Raw genomic sequence first — 16,908 nt, 5'->3', positions numbered from 1 at the left:
ACTCAACTCTACTGACTGGGTTTAGTATTTATATATGTGTGTGTATATATATATATGGTTTTTCCATTGCGAGTCTGAGATTGTGTAAGCTAAGAGTCTGGTAGGAGAGGAAAGGACAGTCATTGCTATTGGTTTCATTGGGGAGGGAGAGCTTTTCTAGCAATACCACATAAAATTGTGTTCAGTGTTGCTTCATTTGCAGCTGTGTTGTTCTCGCCTTTTTCAGTGAAGAGCTGGAGCTCCGAGATTCATCCTGTGGGTTTAGCCAGCTCTAATGCTAATTCCTCAGGTCTGCAAAGGGTCAAACGAGCCCTTCCTCCTAGGTGTGTGCCCTAACAGTAACAAATGTGGAAGTCATCTGTCAGGGTAACACAACTGGCTTTGTTTAAGCTACAGCAATTTCTCCTCAGTAGTTGTTGGTTGCAGAGGTGCAGAAGCTAACACACATAATAATAATATATTTTCTGTAAGCATATGCATACAGAAGGAACTGTGTGGTGATTAAGGTGTTCTAAATGAGAGGCTGGGGTTGAATTCTGCTGCCTTTGCTGTTCCAGACTGACTGACTGATGCTGTGTCATTTGTTTAACTTTGCTATCACATTTCCCCATTTGCTATGTGAAGAAAAGCCTTGGGGCCTATTAATTGATACTTAAAATACATAGTACTGTTCTATCCATTTCTACAGATGCCTTACATACAAACCTTTCTTTGTACCTGCTTAGAGGCAAGATATGATTAGGAGCAACTTTGAAATTTTCAGTCTTCAGCATGGAAATATGTAGTAGGATTTAGATTTTCCTAATGAAGGCATTGTTTGAACTTTGTGTGTACTGCAGGATAAAAAATATAGGTACAAAATGGCAGAGAAACCCATCCCAACAACTGGCAATCATTGTCTTATCCCTAGCCTATTCATCTGGTATATATTGTAGCATAATTCTTTGAGGAGAACTCAAAGCGAACAGCAGAAATGTTTAGATTTTCAAGCTGTTTTGAGTGTTGAACATATTAGATATCTGAGGAGACATTAGTTTGTGGTCTGATATTTATTATCACAAATGAAGGCATACACCCAAAATACCAAGTGGCAAAACCACAGAAGTTTGACATATGACTATCCCAGCTTCGGCAGGCTCGACATCTGTACAGCTGTGCAGTGAGAGTCACCGTCTCATTAGTGCAGTGCAAAAACGTGCTGCAATGGGGTCTGAGTCTTTGAAGCAGCATAACATTCTAACCTGACACTGTTCTCTTTCTACAGAGTTCAGCTGCTTTCTGTGGAAAAATTACATCAGCACCCTTAAATCTACAGTTGTTCTCTAGTTTCGTATCAGTGGTTTCTTTCCATAATCAAAGTTCTGGAAAATAATCTGAGTTTTTCTTAGAGACTGCGGCATCCTGAGGTGATTATTAAAAATTTCAGAATGCTTTCCAAATACTTTTAGAATACTTGGGTGTTTATTTGTGCATTTTTGGAGTAGTGTTTTGATTAAAGCACTGAAGTGTCTCTTGTGTGTTTCAGAAAAATGTGGACTCTATCCATATTGCTAAAGGTATTTTGAGCTTCCTTTTCATTTAGAGTGCATAGCCTATATGTGGAGAGCATTTCTTGCCTTTTAAAGCAGCATAATACTTATATTTTTATGTATATGGAGTAGTTATTTAAATTTTATACTGTACCTTGTCTTTGCCTTGTCCTTTTTTTGTGCCATATGCCAAGAAGCTCAGAGAATTACAAAAATTGCTAACTATGTATTTTGATTTTAGGCTGCTTTATTTCACAAGTTTTGTTTTTGTTGACTAGCAGTTCAAAAGATCTTGTTTGGCCTAGGCACCTTCCAGTCTCTTCTCTGAGCTGCCCTACCCCCTTTTTCAGTAATGTTCTTCCTCTTCAATTGCTACCAAGAACAACCTTTAGCAGCTTTTCCCAGCAGTCAGAGTGCTCGCTCTGTTTTTCCTGCTCCCATGAATATCTCTGCTCAAGCAAAGCTGTGCTGCTGCCCTTCATTCCAGAGAGCATGAATCATCTCAACTTTGTATATTTCTGTACCTATCTATATAAAGCCAATAAGGATGGGGTGGTTCCAGTTTTGTTAGGCTTCAGGCCAATTCCAGAGTATGTAAAGTTTAATATTCTATGGATTGCACGCAAAGAAAAGAGTTTTGTTTAATAAGAGAAGGCACAGGGTCAGCTCTTCCCCGTGTCTCTTGTCCCCTGGTCTAATTTTTCTTCACATTAATTGTGCTAACTTTTTTTCATCAAGGAAAGCATGAGTTGGCCTATGGAAAAAATAACTGTCTTGTCCCTGCTTTTCTTCAGCCTCCTGTTAGGGAAACACTTTGGGAGTGGTGATGGAATATTCTTGTTGTGCCTGATGCCACTGTACCGCAGCATCTTCGCTGCTAAAACCTGGAGGGAAGAGCTCCCACTTCTGCAGCTGTGAGGCAGGTTCTCCTGGGTTCACAGGTTGAGCAGAACAAAAGAGCTGGAAGCTGCTTCCTCAGGAAGATAGGGCTTTTTTGTCTGATTTGTTTTAAAGGGAGAAATTAATTGTTTGGAGGCCATAAAAGTATTTTGACTATCTGATGCTTCCAGAAGAAGGTGGTCTGTAGAGCTGCATCTGTTCGGAGCTGGCTCAGTAGCTGTCTCTGGGGAGGAAGGCAGAAGTCATCTGGCACAAAACACTCTGCACAACTGAAAATGACAAACTTCTCATTCTTATGAAATGAGTCCTGGCACAGTTAATATACACACAGAGCAGTCATCAGTGTTGTTCACTTCCAATCCCTGCAAATTGCTCAATGATTTCTTCAAGACTTGCTGAGGTAAGGAGTGAGAGGGCCAGGAGAAGGCTTGAGGTAGTGGAGACTCAGGATCATGTTACACAGATGGGGTCCCTGTGCTAAGTAAGATGTTAAACTCGGGAGTCTAAGACCTCAGACACTGGAGACTGAAAAAGTTCTTGATTAACAGATGGTAGAAGACTGTAGATTTCATTTAGTGCTGTTGTAAAGTCGTGGCTTCTAACCTCTTGCAGCATGTAAACCTCAAATGTTTCACCTCTGTAAGTGATCTAGCAGATAAGGGCTTTTTCTTAATCATTCTTTTTCAGACTTGTAGCAATGGCTGATACTTCTTAGACAAAGCATTTTGTTGCTTTTCAGTTGCTTTTCTGTCTTTGGGGACATGTTGAAAATGAAACTCCAGTCAAACTGAATACCTTCAACATGAAAGATCCTTGTGTTTGTGTAACGCTTCATCCCTTGGAATGACTTCTTTTTGTTTAAATTCATGTGTTTAACCTGTTGGATACAAAATTGTTAAATGAATTGGGGCAGTTTCATCAAGCTGTTGGATGTGAACTCATGAGCATAAGTGGCTTCCCAGAGGTACTTTGGAAGGTGATTTTAGGAATACTCTTAAAATGCATTATTTCTTCACAGTGCCTCTGTTGATTCAATAGCCCATTCTCTCATGCCAGTGCATGAACTTTGAAGCGTTATTTTACATTTTCTGAGTGTTTCTTAACTGTTTTCAGTATATGTGGTGGTGTTAATTGTGAACTGCTAACCAGGATCAGACTTGCATTGAGGTTTTGATACCACTAGGATTTCTTACAGACATAGTGTTCTCAGAAGTAGCTGAATAATTAATAGAAACAGTTCACTTACGAGATAAACTGGTTACACTTCTTATCAGAAACTTCATGCGTAATTTAGAAATGGTTAAACATAAAACCTGCTGATGTTATGTTAATAGTTCTTTAAATCATCTGTTGTAGGCATGTGTGATCATAAGTAGAAGGTAACAGAGGGTTGTTTGCTGTCGTTTTAAAATCTGAAGTACTTAAAGATTCCACCAGCCATTTATGAGCCCTTTGTGAAGTGCATTATGAATATAATCTTGGAGATTGTGAATTAAGGCCCTTGGCTATTCAATCACACTGTTGCTTTGAACTTTGCTTTTCTATCCTGATAAAGGAGGGCATTCCCATCTTGTTCAGAACAGAAAAACCTGCAAGTGTTTTTTGATTCAAGCAACAAGATAGTGAATAGCTTTCTTGATTATGCGGATTTTGCATTGACTTTCAGGTTGAGTACAGTTTATCTCAAGAGGATTTTCTTTGGCTTTTAAGTGATCCATAAATTGCATGTTTTGTGGGCAATGAAACAGCCCTTTACTTAGGGTACTTAGGGTACCCTATGTCCAGGGACAAGAACTGGCCTGTGTCCATTTCAGGAAGGGTGCCTGAGGTCAGGCAGCTGAATGAAAACTCCCTGGAGAGCTGAGTAGCCGAGCTGTTGGTAATTGAGTTCTGCCCATCCGAACTTCACAGTCACGCCTCTCAGGGCTGCTTGGAGGCAAAGGGCAATCAAACACACACTGTCAGCCTTTCCACCACTGGGTACCTCTTCATCCTCACTTATAACTCCAATGAGTTTCAAAAGAGGTTCATATTGCACAGTAGTGCAATATTGCTGCAGTAGTGTAGTTTTGTACAAGAGGTAACAGCTGTGTGGTTTTGTATATGGTGTTATTTTAGAGCAGTGAAGTGTTTGACAGTACCTGCTGAAATTTGGTACATGATTATGAAAGAAATACTCATTAATTAAGAAAGACTTCATAAGATTCTGAAGTGAGTGTCTCTTCATGATTAGCAGAAAAAGACCGAAGATTCTCAGAACCTTCAGACAAGATCCTCAGTTTAAGGATGCATTACTCAGCCAAAACAATGTATTGGACCCAAGTATAAATACACTTCCAGTATGAACATTGATCAAACAAATGCAGCCTGGGAGGATGATATATTGATATTCATTCTTGTGGATTGTGTTAGAAAGGGACTGGTCAGGCCTTGCAAGATGCTGAACACCTTTCTGATACTGTAGCACTGCAACCGGCAGGTCAGACCAGGATTGCCAGTGCTGTTCTCGACATCTGCTATGTTTTGCCTTTTCTTTTTTTTAAACTGCTGGAGTGTTCTTTTATTTTAAATGTTGTTGTCATTGCCTAGAATTAAAGTGGAACACATTTTATGTGAAGAGGATAGTTCAAGCAGGGAAATGTATGTCTTTCTATGTCAATATTGTGCCTCCCAGACACAGACCATTGTCTTAGATTCTCATTCACTTCAGTTGCTGCTGAAATGCATTGCTGGACTGTCTGCCTCATGATTAATTAATTGCTTTTAATTTTGTAAGACTGCAGTTATGGGTTTGTGGACTCAGGTCCTTTATGTGAGACACTACTGGGTCTGATGCGCATTTTCAGCCAATGTGTAGGCATTTTTACACTCTGATTTAATTGTTGATGAGGTGGATGTTCAAATGACACTAGAATCTGTGAGAGGAGACATTTCAGCTCTCAGTCTGTATCCATGATGGGGAAGTTTAGAGACTTGTCCTCAGAGCCTAGCTAAAACCAGGGGAGTAGGTTACTTTAACTGCAGTCCCATCTAAAAGATCATGGATTCAGGAGAAGCAGATACTGAACACCTTTGCCACTCCACAGAGGTGGCTTATTCAAGATCCAGCTCTAAAATAATCTGGGTATGGACCAAAATTCTAGCACAGAAATGGATCTTTCTGTTCTAATTCTAGATGGAGTCACCAGGCTGGGAGGATGTAGTTTGATCAGCCAGTCAGGAATACTGCATTCATTGATTTCAGTAGCCAGGCATAGAAAATGGGTTTTAAAATGTGTAAGGCTGAGAGGCAAAGACCTCTGCACTAATCTGGTGAGTTCAGCACAAAAGCTTGGTACTGCATGAGGTTTGGTTTGGTTTGGTTGTGGGTTTGGTTTTGTTTCATGAGGTAATATGAAACAGTGCACTGCTTTCTGTAAGCTTTCTAGGACATTCTTGAACATGTGATGCTTTCAAACCATTAGGAAAAAAACATTTTGAAGCCATGTTAGCTTATTAGAGCTTTTCATCTGTGCAGACTGCACAGGCAGCTTGTGAAGAAATCAGGATGCCAGACCCAGACCTATTTGTTTTCTGTAGCTGCAGAATATGATTTAAATATGGCATTACTGGCTGGCCCATTTTTGAAGTTGCTACCAATTAATTTGCTATACACATAATTTTCTTAAAACTTCAGCAGTGCAACCTGGGTGCACATTCTAACTTGAGTTACATGGTTTTAATTTGTTGAATAAACTCCAGTAGATGCTCTGTTAGGAATACAATATTTACAGATATCATTTGTGTGTTACTTAATGAGGTATAACCCAAGTCATCACCATGCAGTTCAGAAATAGAAGGCAACAGCTGTAATACTGAGAAGGAGATGCAGGTCACAAGTTCAAACCTTGAGATTAAAGGGATGACTTTTACCCTACTGTCTTTACTTTGTCATGCTTGCTATAAGTAGATGTCAAGGCCCTCTGGTTTATAAACCACTGAGCTTATATTTCTCTTGTCTTATTTTAATTATTTTTATTTTTAGTTAGTGAATCTGATCATTTTCCTCTGCTGATATTTTAAGTCTTACTGACTTAAGTGGAAACAGGATTTCCTGTGGTGATTAAAACCACAGGTGCTAGGATTAAGGAAGGCCTTTTTTTCAGTGACACATAGACTAAAACTGGAATGATACAGAGAAGATTAGTGTGGCATCCTCAAGCAGGTTTGAGAAAGCACTTGAGGGAATCAAACTCCAGGAGGTGTAACCGTGGGGCAACTTCTCTGGCAAAATTTTTATGAAGACTTGAATCTTAACTGATTCAAAGCTGGAAATTGGCTGTTGGAAGCAGAAACCTCTTTGGATGCAGCGTTAATGTGTGCAGCCTTTATAGCAAATGTGTATGTTTGTAGAATAGTGGGTTTAGGCTACTGATGCTTCCCTAGACCCCCTAATGTCTGGCTGTACTCTGTGGAGGCAGGGCGCAACTTTACTGGAGAGAAGCTATTTTAGGAGTTCTAAAATCCAAGCCATGTAAAATGGTGATGTTCCTTTCTGTCCCCTTTCCCTCTTATCCACAAGACTTTTTTTTTTTTTTTTTGGAGAGTGGGGAATTATTCTGAGGGTCAACTGTAATATCTCAGCACTTCCTGAACATTCCCCTTTCTTTCAGATTTTAGTCATTCTGGCTTGAGGTGTCCTGTCTAAAGTTCCAGTGTTGTTGTTTTGGGGTTTTTTTTGGTGGTCTTTGGTACAGTTTTTGGGGGGTTAATTGCATTCTAGATGTCTTTTATTAAGGTGCAGTTTTAAACACAGACTATACACTGCTGTGTGGACATTACAGCTTTGTGTTCTTACCTGATGGTGATGATGCCATTCCATAAGTTCACAGAGATCACACCCAAATGGCTTTTTGGATCAGATCCTGTTGACTGCTCTTGTGACTGTTTCCCCTGAAATTATTAAATCTATTTGTAGGAATGAGAATTTTTTATATATATATAGATATGTATGTATGAATACATATATTTATAAATACACAAAAATATGTGTGTGTGTCTATAAATACGTATAAAAATAAAAGTTCTTATTCCTGTTATATATTTTACATTTGTTCTATATATATAAAATAAGTTCTGGTTCACACAAATTCTCTCCTTATATATATATCAGAAACATACCTTTGGTTTGCAAGTTGACAAGTAGTTACATATGTATATATGGGTAGCAGTCTTGCGTGTCAAACAGCATGTTCTATAAAGTAGCCTTTATCTTCTGGAACATGAGTGCTGCAGGAATGGGCTGTGGTTGTGTGAAATGCAATCCTGGGGCAGTGGGGCTGCTTGTGTTAGTAAGGTCAGCAGGGTTTGCTCTCAAATTCACCCAGGCGTTACAGCGCACACTAATGAAATGTGCAGCACAGAGGTACGGACTTCTACTTCGCTAAGGATAATAAACAGTAAAATCTAAGGTTTTATTATAGTATATATTACAATTTTCCATTATTTGTCATCTCCTCTTTGCCTCACCTTTATTAGGTGCCACCTTGGCTCTCCGAGTTGAACCTTTATGCGTGTATTTTTATAAAAAGGAGAATTCAAAAGTTTTTTTCCCGAGCACCCTGCATCAGAATGACTGAGATTCTACACGACCGCAGTTATGGCTGCAGATTTCTTTGCGTGCCACAAAGAATTAATTGTGCAATCATCCTACACTCGTCATCAGTGTGAGAATTTACAAAAGTCACCTCTTAACTTTTAAAAGTTATTCCTCTTCCAACAATGTTCTTTAGTTTATGAAATGTGACCAGCCACCTTACTTAATGACCTGGTCGTCAGCAGTTTCAGAAAGATTATTGCCTTTGTATTTTGCACAGCACATTTGCGTATAACCAAAACAATCTAAAAAGAAACCACAAATTGTAAAATCCTGACCACGTAATTTCTAACTTAATAGGAAACATGAAACCTTTACGTTTAGTGAAGTAACTTTCCAGGTGTCCCTGTTTTTCTAATAAATAGTTACTGTTTATTAGAAAAAATGAATATATAAAAAAGACAGTATTGTATTCAATTAAAAGCTCCAAAACAGATAAGTTCTGTTCCTTCCCCATATGCATGCTAAGGACCTACTCCCACTTCTTGACTTACAAAGCCTCCACTAACAGCAGCCTCACAGGACAAGGCCATTTCATAGAGGCACAGGGAAGAGGTAAGTGTGAGTTGACCCTCAGTGTGATAATCCCAGCAGCTTTTGAAACTAACAGGTAGTCATCAATAAAAGCTATTTTGGAATGAATAAAAACTATTAAGCTTTGCAAGATAAAATACAGAGCCATAATTGGGATAATACATCAGTCACAAATATTAACAGTAGAATGTAGAAGCTGTGTAAAAGGTCATACTATAAATGCATTCTGATGATATAACACTTTATCCTGCAGTTTGGTTCTGTCATTTCTGACAATTTTTGATTTCCTCTTCTGTGTGTTCCTCACTTTAGCAAGGTAAAGATGACACCTGTTTGAGTCTAGTTTGCAGGATTTCTATGGCAAAAAAAGCCTCCTTAAATGTGCAGGGGGGAGATTTTAGAAATAAGATCAGGTCTATCATGATGTGTATATTCCAGGTATTTTCCATTTAGATTACATAATGGAAAGTTGATGTTTATGAATGTGGATGTGTATTTGAATGATGTGGCTAGCAGGTAGGTGTCCGTTCCTGGAGCAAACTGGAGCAGCTCAGGCATGTGTGGTGGGCTTCTGCAGCTGCTGGGGATTTAGGCCAAGTGGCATGGGCTTTTGGAATGGAGTATGCATGCCTGGGAAGTTCTGCATGGCAAAAACATCACCATGGTGACATCCGGAAGTTTAAGGGGAATCCAGCTTTGCTGCAGTCTTAAGGCAAAATGCAGACATGCACCTGGGTAAGCCTGACACCCTATGTCCACACTAAAAGGGTCAGAAGAGAAGCAAAGGGTTTTTCTCAGATGAGAACAAACCCAAGCTTAATTCTTTTTTTTTTTTTTTTTCCTAGATGGTCTAAAAGACACTGAGGAATCATTGCCAAATCGGAAGGAATCCCAGCAACTTTCAAAATCTCATCAGACTGGTTTGCTGTCAGCCTGGCTGGATCTCTGGCAGCTCACATGGAGGGCTTCTCTGGAGCTTGGACCTCCTGCAGATCTGTGGGCAGCCTGGCCAGCTGAGCACTGCACACATGGGGATTGATGGCCTCCAGCAGAGCATCCCTAAGGCTTCAGGGTTTGTGAAAGACACTGCAAAGTTTGGGTTGGTTGGTTTTTTGGTTTTTTTTCCCCATCAATAATAAACTTTCAAGGATCAAAACACTTTGTAACCTGGAGGGTTGTATCTGCAGAGGGATCCTGAGAGATGGTGGGAAGTTCCCTGCATGAGGAGGGTATCCAGCACTGTCCCAGTCACTGCTCTGAAACCCTCGAGGTGAGTGGCATGCAGAGCCAAGTGTTACAGGGCTGTAGTTGCTGTATAAGGAATTTCTCCATGGTTTCAGCTGTAGCTCTTGGAGGAAATAATTTAATAACCCTTTTCTTTAGAAGTATTTGCGGTTGAGGTACCTCATGTAACAGAGCTGATTCCTCAGCTGGCTAGCAGTGGAGCTGTGAGATGTAACAGCTCGAGGAACTGTCCCCTTGGTTTTGTACAGGTGTGCTGCAGAAGTGAAACCAGCTGAGTCTACATGTTGAGCTTGCTTGTTTATTTGAGTAATTTTGGAAACATTGCCATTCCTGACACTGCAGCTGTGTTTTTGAGGTCAGTAGGAGCAGGACATTGACATGTACGGCATAGAAGAGTGATGTTGTGGCAGAGACGTTTAATCTGGCCTTGCAGGAATTCATGGATTTAAGTGGAAAGCACTATTAACTCTTGCATCATGAGGATGCAATCTTGGTTGTGTGTGCAGGGCTGTACATACCCACACGCTGGTAAAGAATGAAGAGTAAGTTTACTTTCAGAGTCTGTGTGTGTACACATACCTGTCAAAAATATGTTTTCTTAGCTCCTCCATCTCTCGGACAGCGTCATCATTCCTGGTACCCACAGCAGTCCGAGGTTAGCTGGCCGTGTTGGTGCAAGATTCCCCTGCAGCAGACCCTGCCAAGGCAAACAGCATGTGGCAACTCCGTGCTGCTGGGTGCCTCCATCACCCCAGCACACAGCCACAGCTGCTCACAGGAAGCACTTTTCCTTGCTGGGAAGGAAAAACTCGCATTGAATTTGGGGACTGGCATTCTCCAGCTTTGGAAAACAGTCGAAAATTTTGCAAAAAGAAGATGGTTCCTGTGGTGTGGTTAGCTGGAGGAAGTCTTTGGTGGTGTTTGGCTGGTTTGTGTCTTACATGATTCTCTGTGTGCTTCCAGGTCCCAGTCATGCTACCTCCTTTCTCTTGTGGGTGTTTACCCATAATACCACTGGCAATGGCCAAGGTGTTCTTGGGAACACCCATGGTCCTTTGACTACCTCTTCTACATCCTTCTTCATCTCTGAAAATAAACTATAGTTTCTTCAAAAACACTTGCCCCACTTAGGATGATGTTATTGGAAACTTCTGGCAAGTAAAATCTGTGATAATTTAATTCAGAAGGGAATGTAGGGCTAAAATGGGTGGGAGTAAAGAAAAAGGCTACTTGATCACTTTTTAAAGTTAATGTACAGCGGTGATAAATGAACTGTAAAGGAAAAGCTTTATGGCATTAGGTTGAGGGATGCCTAGTAGACTGTAGAGTGATTTCCCTAGGGCAGAGTAGGGTATGGATGGAGCCTGTGATGTTTGTTGTGGCCAAAAGAGGCAGCGGAAAAATTGAATTACAGGCATAGCCAAAGCATTTGGGGCTTGAGAGTTTCTGTCAAGTGCAGATGAGGATGTATTTGCACGCTTCTGACAGGAGAGGAGACCTCGGCGAAGGAGCAAATCTTCCTCATCTGTCGTCTCTCCTTCCTTGGCCGGTAGTACCGATTACCAAGGTGTCCGGGGAGCAGCGAGAATTGTCCAAAACACACTTGAAGTGAAACTGAGGGGCAGTGCCAAGGAGCGTTCTGTGCCAGAGCAGCGGGCAGAGCTGCCCCGCAACCTTGAACAGGAACGCGTCTGAGCGGTGTCCAAGAGGCGTGTTATTCTTCCTCTACCGCCAGAGTGCTATTTGGCCCAATTACTTTAATAATAGGTGCAAGAAGCACTAAAGCCTTTATTTAAAAAAGAAATAAAACAAAAGCCTGACAGGACTTGGTTTTTCTTCTCGGCTCCGGGCTGCCTCCCCTCTCCTCGCCCCGGGGTGCGGCACCTCGGCAGCGGCCGGGCTGTGGCGAGTCCCTCGCCGGTGGCGCGGAGGGGAATAAATAGCCGGGCGGCGGCGCGGAGCCCTCCGCTCCCGCAGCCCCTCCACGTCACTTCGCAGCGAGGCGAGCACGTGGGGCGGGGAGATCGTATAAATCTCCCTCTCCCTGCGCGGCCGTGATGTTATCTGCTGGCACCCGTCCCCTCCGCGCAGGGAGAGCCGAGGGGCCGGGGGCGGCAGGCGGGGGGCGCCGGGCGGAGCGCTAGAGCCGCCGGGGACGGGGCCAGCCCCAGCCCCGCGAGGGAGGCCGGCGGGGGGGGGAGAGCGGCGCTGCGCTGCGGCCAGCCCCGGGCGGCCGGCTCCGCGCCTGCGACCCGCGGGAGACTGCCGGGGCGCGGCGGCGCTGCCTCGCTGACTGCGGCGCGGGGTTGGCGTTTCAGAAGGAGGAGGAAGAGGAGGGAGCTGGAAAGAGCTGTGCGGCGCGCAGCGGCCCGGGCGGGGGTGGGTCGGTGCATGCGGCGCGGGGCGCACGCAGCAGCCTGCGGGACGCGGCCGGACGGGGGATCGCCGCTCGCCGCGGGCGCCGGGCGCCGCCGCGGGGCCGGGGCCGCCGCCTGCCGCTGCCGCTGCGCCCGGGCCGGGCGCGGGGGCCGGGGCTCGGCGCCGCGGGGCGCACACGTGCGCGGCTCTCCGTGCCCGCGCCGCCGCGGGGGCTGAGCGCCGCCGGGCGCGGGGCGGTGCCGCTGCCCGCCGGGAGCCGTCGGGCGCCGCGGGCGCACGGCGGGGCTCAGCGCCGCGCCGGCACCCTCTCTCTGCCGGCTGCGGCAGCGCCCTGTGATACCCATCACTGCGCCTTCTCGTCCTCCTTCCTTCCCCCCCCCCCTCTTTTTTTTCCCCCCCCGCTTCAGATTTTTGTTTTACAGCGCGCTGAGAGAAGCCTCTCTGCCATTTACCTGATCTGCAGGTTTGTTGTATCTATTTGGGGGCTTTTTTCCTCCTCCTTTTTTGCTGTCCGGCTCACTCCACCCCCGAATTTTATCTAGTTGTAGCAACTTGCTGCTTTTTTTTTTTCCCCCTTATTATTATTACTGGTGTTTTTTTCACTGGCGCCTCCCGTGCGTTTTCCGATTGAGAGCCGCCCTCGCAGCCCGGTTTTTAAGAGCATTTTGTCTGCAGATCTCCCCTTTGTTTGCACAGATCCCCTTTTTATTTTTTGATTATTTTTTCCTTGTTGTCGTTCGTTGTTAAAGTCACTTTTTTTTTTTTTTTTCCGGGAGGGGGGGGCGCTGTATTTAAACACTTAAAATGCACTGCTATCTCCTGAGCGTGCTCCTCACCGTGGATCTGGCCACCGTGGCTCTCAGCCTGTCTACCTGCAGCACCCTCGACATGGATCAGTTTATGCGCAAGAGGATCGAGGCAATCCGGGGGCAGATCTTGAGCAAACTGAAGCTCACCAGCCCCCCGGACGAGTACCCCGAGCCCGAGGAGGTGCCCCCGGAGGTCATCTCCATCTACAACAGCACCAGGGACCTGCTGCAGGAGAAAGCCAACCACAGAGCCGCCACTTGCGAGAGGGAGAGGAGCGACGAGGAGTATTATGCCAAAGAAGTTTACAAAATAGACATGCAGCCTTTTTACCCCGAAAGTAAGTCCTCTGTGTTTGTGCATGTGTGCGTAATTTCGCCCCCGAGGCGTAGCGGTGCTCAGCACCTTTAAATAGCACCCCCAAGCATCGTAATCTGCCTTCTTTGCTTGGCTTGCTTGTCATCCTCAGCATCGCTTAGGTGGAGGCTCTTAGGGTTTAATTTAGGTGACGGGGTATGCATATGACTGGATGGGACTTGTTGGGGGGGGTCACCTGTTGCCCCAGACTCGCGAGGTTTCCAGACCCCTTTGAAGTCACCCAGGAATCCCCCAGGGTGCCTCTGGCGCCCACCACCACGTACCTGAGCAGAGCTCCCTTCTCCCGGGATCCCACTCCCCCCCGAGCACCGGGTTTAGCTCCCCGGCAGCCCCGTGTACAGCCTCCAGAAAGAGCCAATATCTTTCCACTGCTCTTGTTTCCCTTGGAGTGTCTGGAACGGGCAGGTTTCCATCTCTCCATAACTGAAAAGAAAAGGAGGTCTTTTTAAAAAAAAAAAAAAAAAAAAAAAAAAGTCGCCAGCTCGTCTTGTCTGTGCCCCTGCAGAACATTGTCCCGCAGACTGCTATGCACATTGGTGCTCAGAGAGGACAGAGACCTCCTCCCTCCTCTTCCCACTTTAGCTAGCCTCCCCCTTCGGTTCGTGGGCACTTTTCATTTCAGGTACAGAAAAACTTTTCCCTTCTGGGTAGCCTCGGTTCTTGGAACCTGTCTCAGCCCGTCTGCCTTTTGCTGTTTTTAACGACCTTCTGGTGATCCATGCCACGTTTTGCACAAAAAAAGAGAGAGGGTACTAATGCTTTGTGCTGACCAAATCCACTTAGAGTGATTAATAATCATAACGACGTGCCTTTTTGTTTTGGTAGAGAAGCTTAAGTGTATAGGAAAAAAAAAAAAAAAAAGAAAAAGCACCGCACTGCCTTAAAAGAATCTAGATCATCATCATACCGAGGAAAGTGAAATACCAGAAGCAGAAAATAACTTCACCGTTCACATAACCAAACCCTAGTCCCTAGTCGTTTCATTTAGCTCGCTTCCCTCCCCCACCACATGATGCCCTATATACTTGCTGTCTGTTTCTCAAAAGCACATAGCTCTTGCTTAAATAGATAATTCAGCCATCTTGGTAACTTTATCCTAGAGTTTCTAATTGCATTTTCCTCTTATTTATTTTTAGTTTAGCAAGTTGTAGCTTTGGGGCTTGCTCTGTCTTGCATGTGATAGTCCTAGGATGCCAGCCAAGGTAGCTGAACCCCACGCTCTGTGCAGCTGCCTCCCTTTCTTCCTTTAGTCTTAAATGACAACATCAGGTACAGGACATCCTGGCAGTCAGAGCCATTTTTTTTATTGTAATTATGGCACCATCCTTAATAGCCATGATAAATACACTCCACCCTTGTTACCCTTGGGGAAGAAATACTTTCTTTTTTTTAAAAAAACCCACATATTTAGAGCCAAGTGGGTATGAGCAGAGTGGTTCAGTGCAATTCATAGCCGTGGCAAGAACACAGAAGTCCTGCTTGTTTTCCACGTTGATGTACTGTATTATTTTGCTGGTGGTTTTGGTAGAAGTCAGCACTTCTTTTTGAGACCTATTAGATCATACCCAGGGCAGAGGAGCACCTCCGGGCCAAGGCTGGGAAGACCTATAGCAGTGCCTTGGCTTGGAGAGCTGACCCTGTAATAGAGAGTCTCTGAGAATTGTAAAGCGCATCCGTCCTGAGCACATCTGTCCTCTCTCCTTGCTTCAGCAAACTACAGAGAACCAATAGTCCAAAATGCAGCTGCATACTTTCCAGAAAATTAAAATATCTGTGGTGTGTGACTTGGATGGTATTGACAAAAGAGGATCTATTTTTGAAACATTGTCAGGGGCCAGATTTGTTCTGAAGTATCGATAGAGGCTTTGGAAGAGCGAAGGAGATTGCAGGTATCTACCAACAGAGTGCATCAGACGTTTGGGATCCGAGGGCCAGCTAGCAGCAGATCCAGCACTACTGTGCGAGGGCTGTCGCTAACATCAGAGTAAGTAGGTTAACTGTTTTTCCACTGCTCTCTAGTTATGCTGGATGGAGCGAACCTTTCCAAAAAAGACAGTAAGGAAGAAATCACTCCACCATATTTTAAAGGAAGAAATTGAAAGCGCAGCTCTGGCAGCCACAGGCACTTTCTCCTAGGCATTTCAGAGCGGATTTTTTTAACTCTACAGTGTCTGCTGTGTTGGAGAGAAGCAGGAGGGAGAAGGGGATCAGTGTGAATGCACTGGAGGTCAAAAGCTGCTTGGACGGCAGGCATGGGAAAGATCAGTGGTTCAGTTTTTACCACAAGTTGTTAGCGTTCAGTAACTGACTACAACCCAAGTATTACAAGTATGCTCTAATTATACTCATAGTCAGCAATATATCACTACAGATCGCTGATAGGTCTTCGTGGGGCATTTTGTAGAGTTCAGACTAAATATTTTTAGCAATGAGGAGATTTAAAAGGAAAACTATAAGAGATATTGTATATACCCTAAGGCATATTTTGTCTTAAATATTATCCTTGGCCAACTGTACTGTATAAATACAGTAAATATGAACAGAACTGGCAAGATGCCAATCTCCTGGGATGAATTTTAGTCAAGAAGGTATTTATGGGATATAAATAATACTGTGTCAACATTTAAAGAAGGGATCTGATTAGTTTTGAAATTATTCATATTAATCTTTTCACATGCTGTTAGTTTAAGGCTCAAACTAAAGTTGTGCTAAGGTTTACTGATAGTTTGCACTGAGGAAGTGAGGGGGCATCTGGCTTGAGAGTCCACTTGAGGTTAAGGACACATCGGGATATAGGTGGAAATTCAGCAAGTCAGGGACTGCCTGACCCAAAAGCAACAGATGTGAAAGAAATGGCACAAAAGAATGCTAGAAAGACGTTTGGAGAAAACAGAAAGCTTTTGTCTGTCAAGCATGCCTTGCACTCAGGACTGTGTGCATCTGTATGAGCCTGAATCTCACCGAAGTCCAGGTGGCAGTCAAAATTTGAGGTTTTTCAGAGCAGTCTAAAGAGGAAAGTTGGGTATGGTGCTCTCTGAGCACAAAATCAGAGAGTTCTTGGGAATTTTGTGCCTCGGCAAAGTTACCTGAGTAAATGCTTAAAACTGGTGACTGTGAATGCTGGATCACATTAGAAGCTTATAAAAGCTTATTACTTACCAGTTCTTCCTTGAATATCTAGGGCCTGATACTTAAGCTAGGTGATGATTGCCATTGCACTGAGAGTAAACAGAAATTTAATGCCAACACAGTTAAGGATTATAAATTGTAATGCTGGTGAATACCTGGCATACTTGAGAAAAACAGGCAACACATGTATCTGGAGGCAGGGGCCCATTCTATCTTCTTCATTCAAAGCCATTTTTACCACAGACAGTGAACTGGTTCGTAATGATTGCTTAAGGCCAATGCAGGTAAACTTTTAAGTTTTCTGCATTCTTGAAGATAGGTTTATAAGTACTCATTAGCCTAAGAAAACACAGTTCTTCTGGGTTTGGGCCT

At 43.9% G+C, this 16,908-nt stretch overlaps 1 protein-coding gene across 1 annotated transcript in view; it reads left to right on the top strand.

Annotated features, from left to right (window-relative positions):
* The first annotated feature begins 12,652 nt into the window (after window positions 1-12,652).
* The window catches only part of TGFB2 (transforming growth factor beta 2), a 60,905-nt gene continuing 56,649 nt past the window's right edge, over window positions 12,653-16,908 (top strand). Inside the window, exon 1 of the mRNA XM_082302453.1 lies at window positions 12,653-13,369. Within this exon, the coding sequence (XP_082158579.1) occupies window positions 13,027-13,369 (343 nt within the window). The 5' untranslated portion in view covers window positions 12,653-13,026. The remainder of the gene's footprint in view (window positions 13,370-16,908) is intronic.

Source organism: Coloeus monedula (genome assembly GCF_965178545.1).
Source record: "Coloeus monedula genome assembly, chromosome: 2".
Lineage (NCBI taxonomy): Eukaryota > Metazoa > Chordata > Aves > Passeriformes > Corvidae > Coloeus > Coloeus monedula.
Note: the sequence above shows the minus strand (reverse complement) of the source record. Positions and strands in the feature narration are given on the sequence as shown.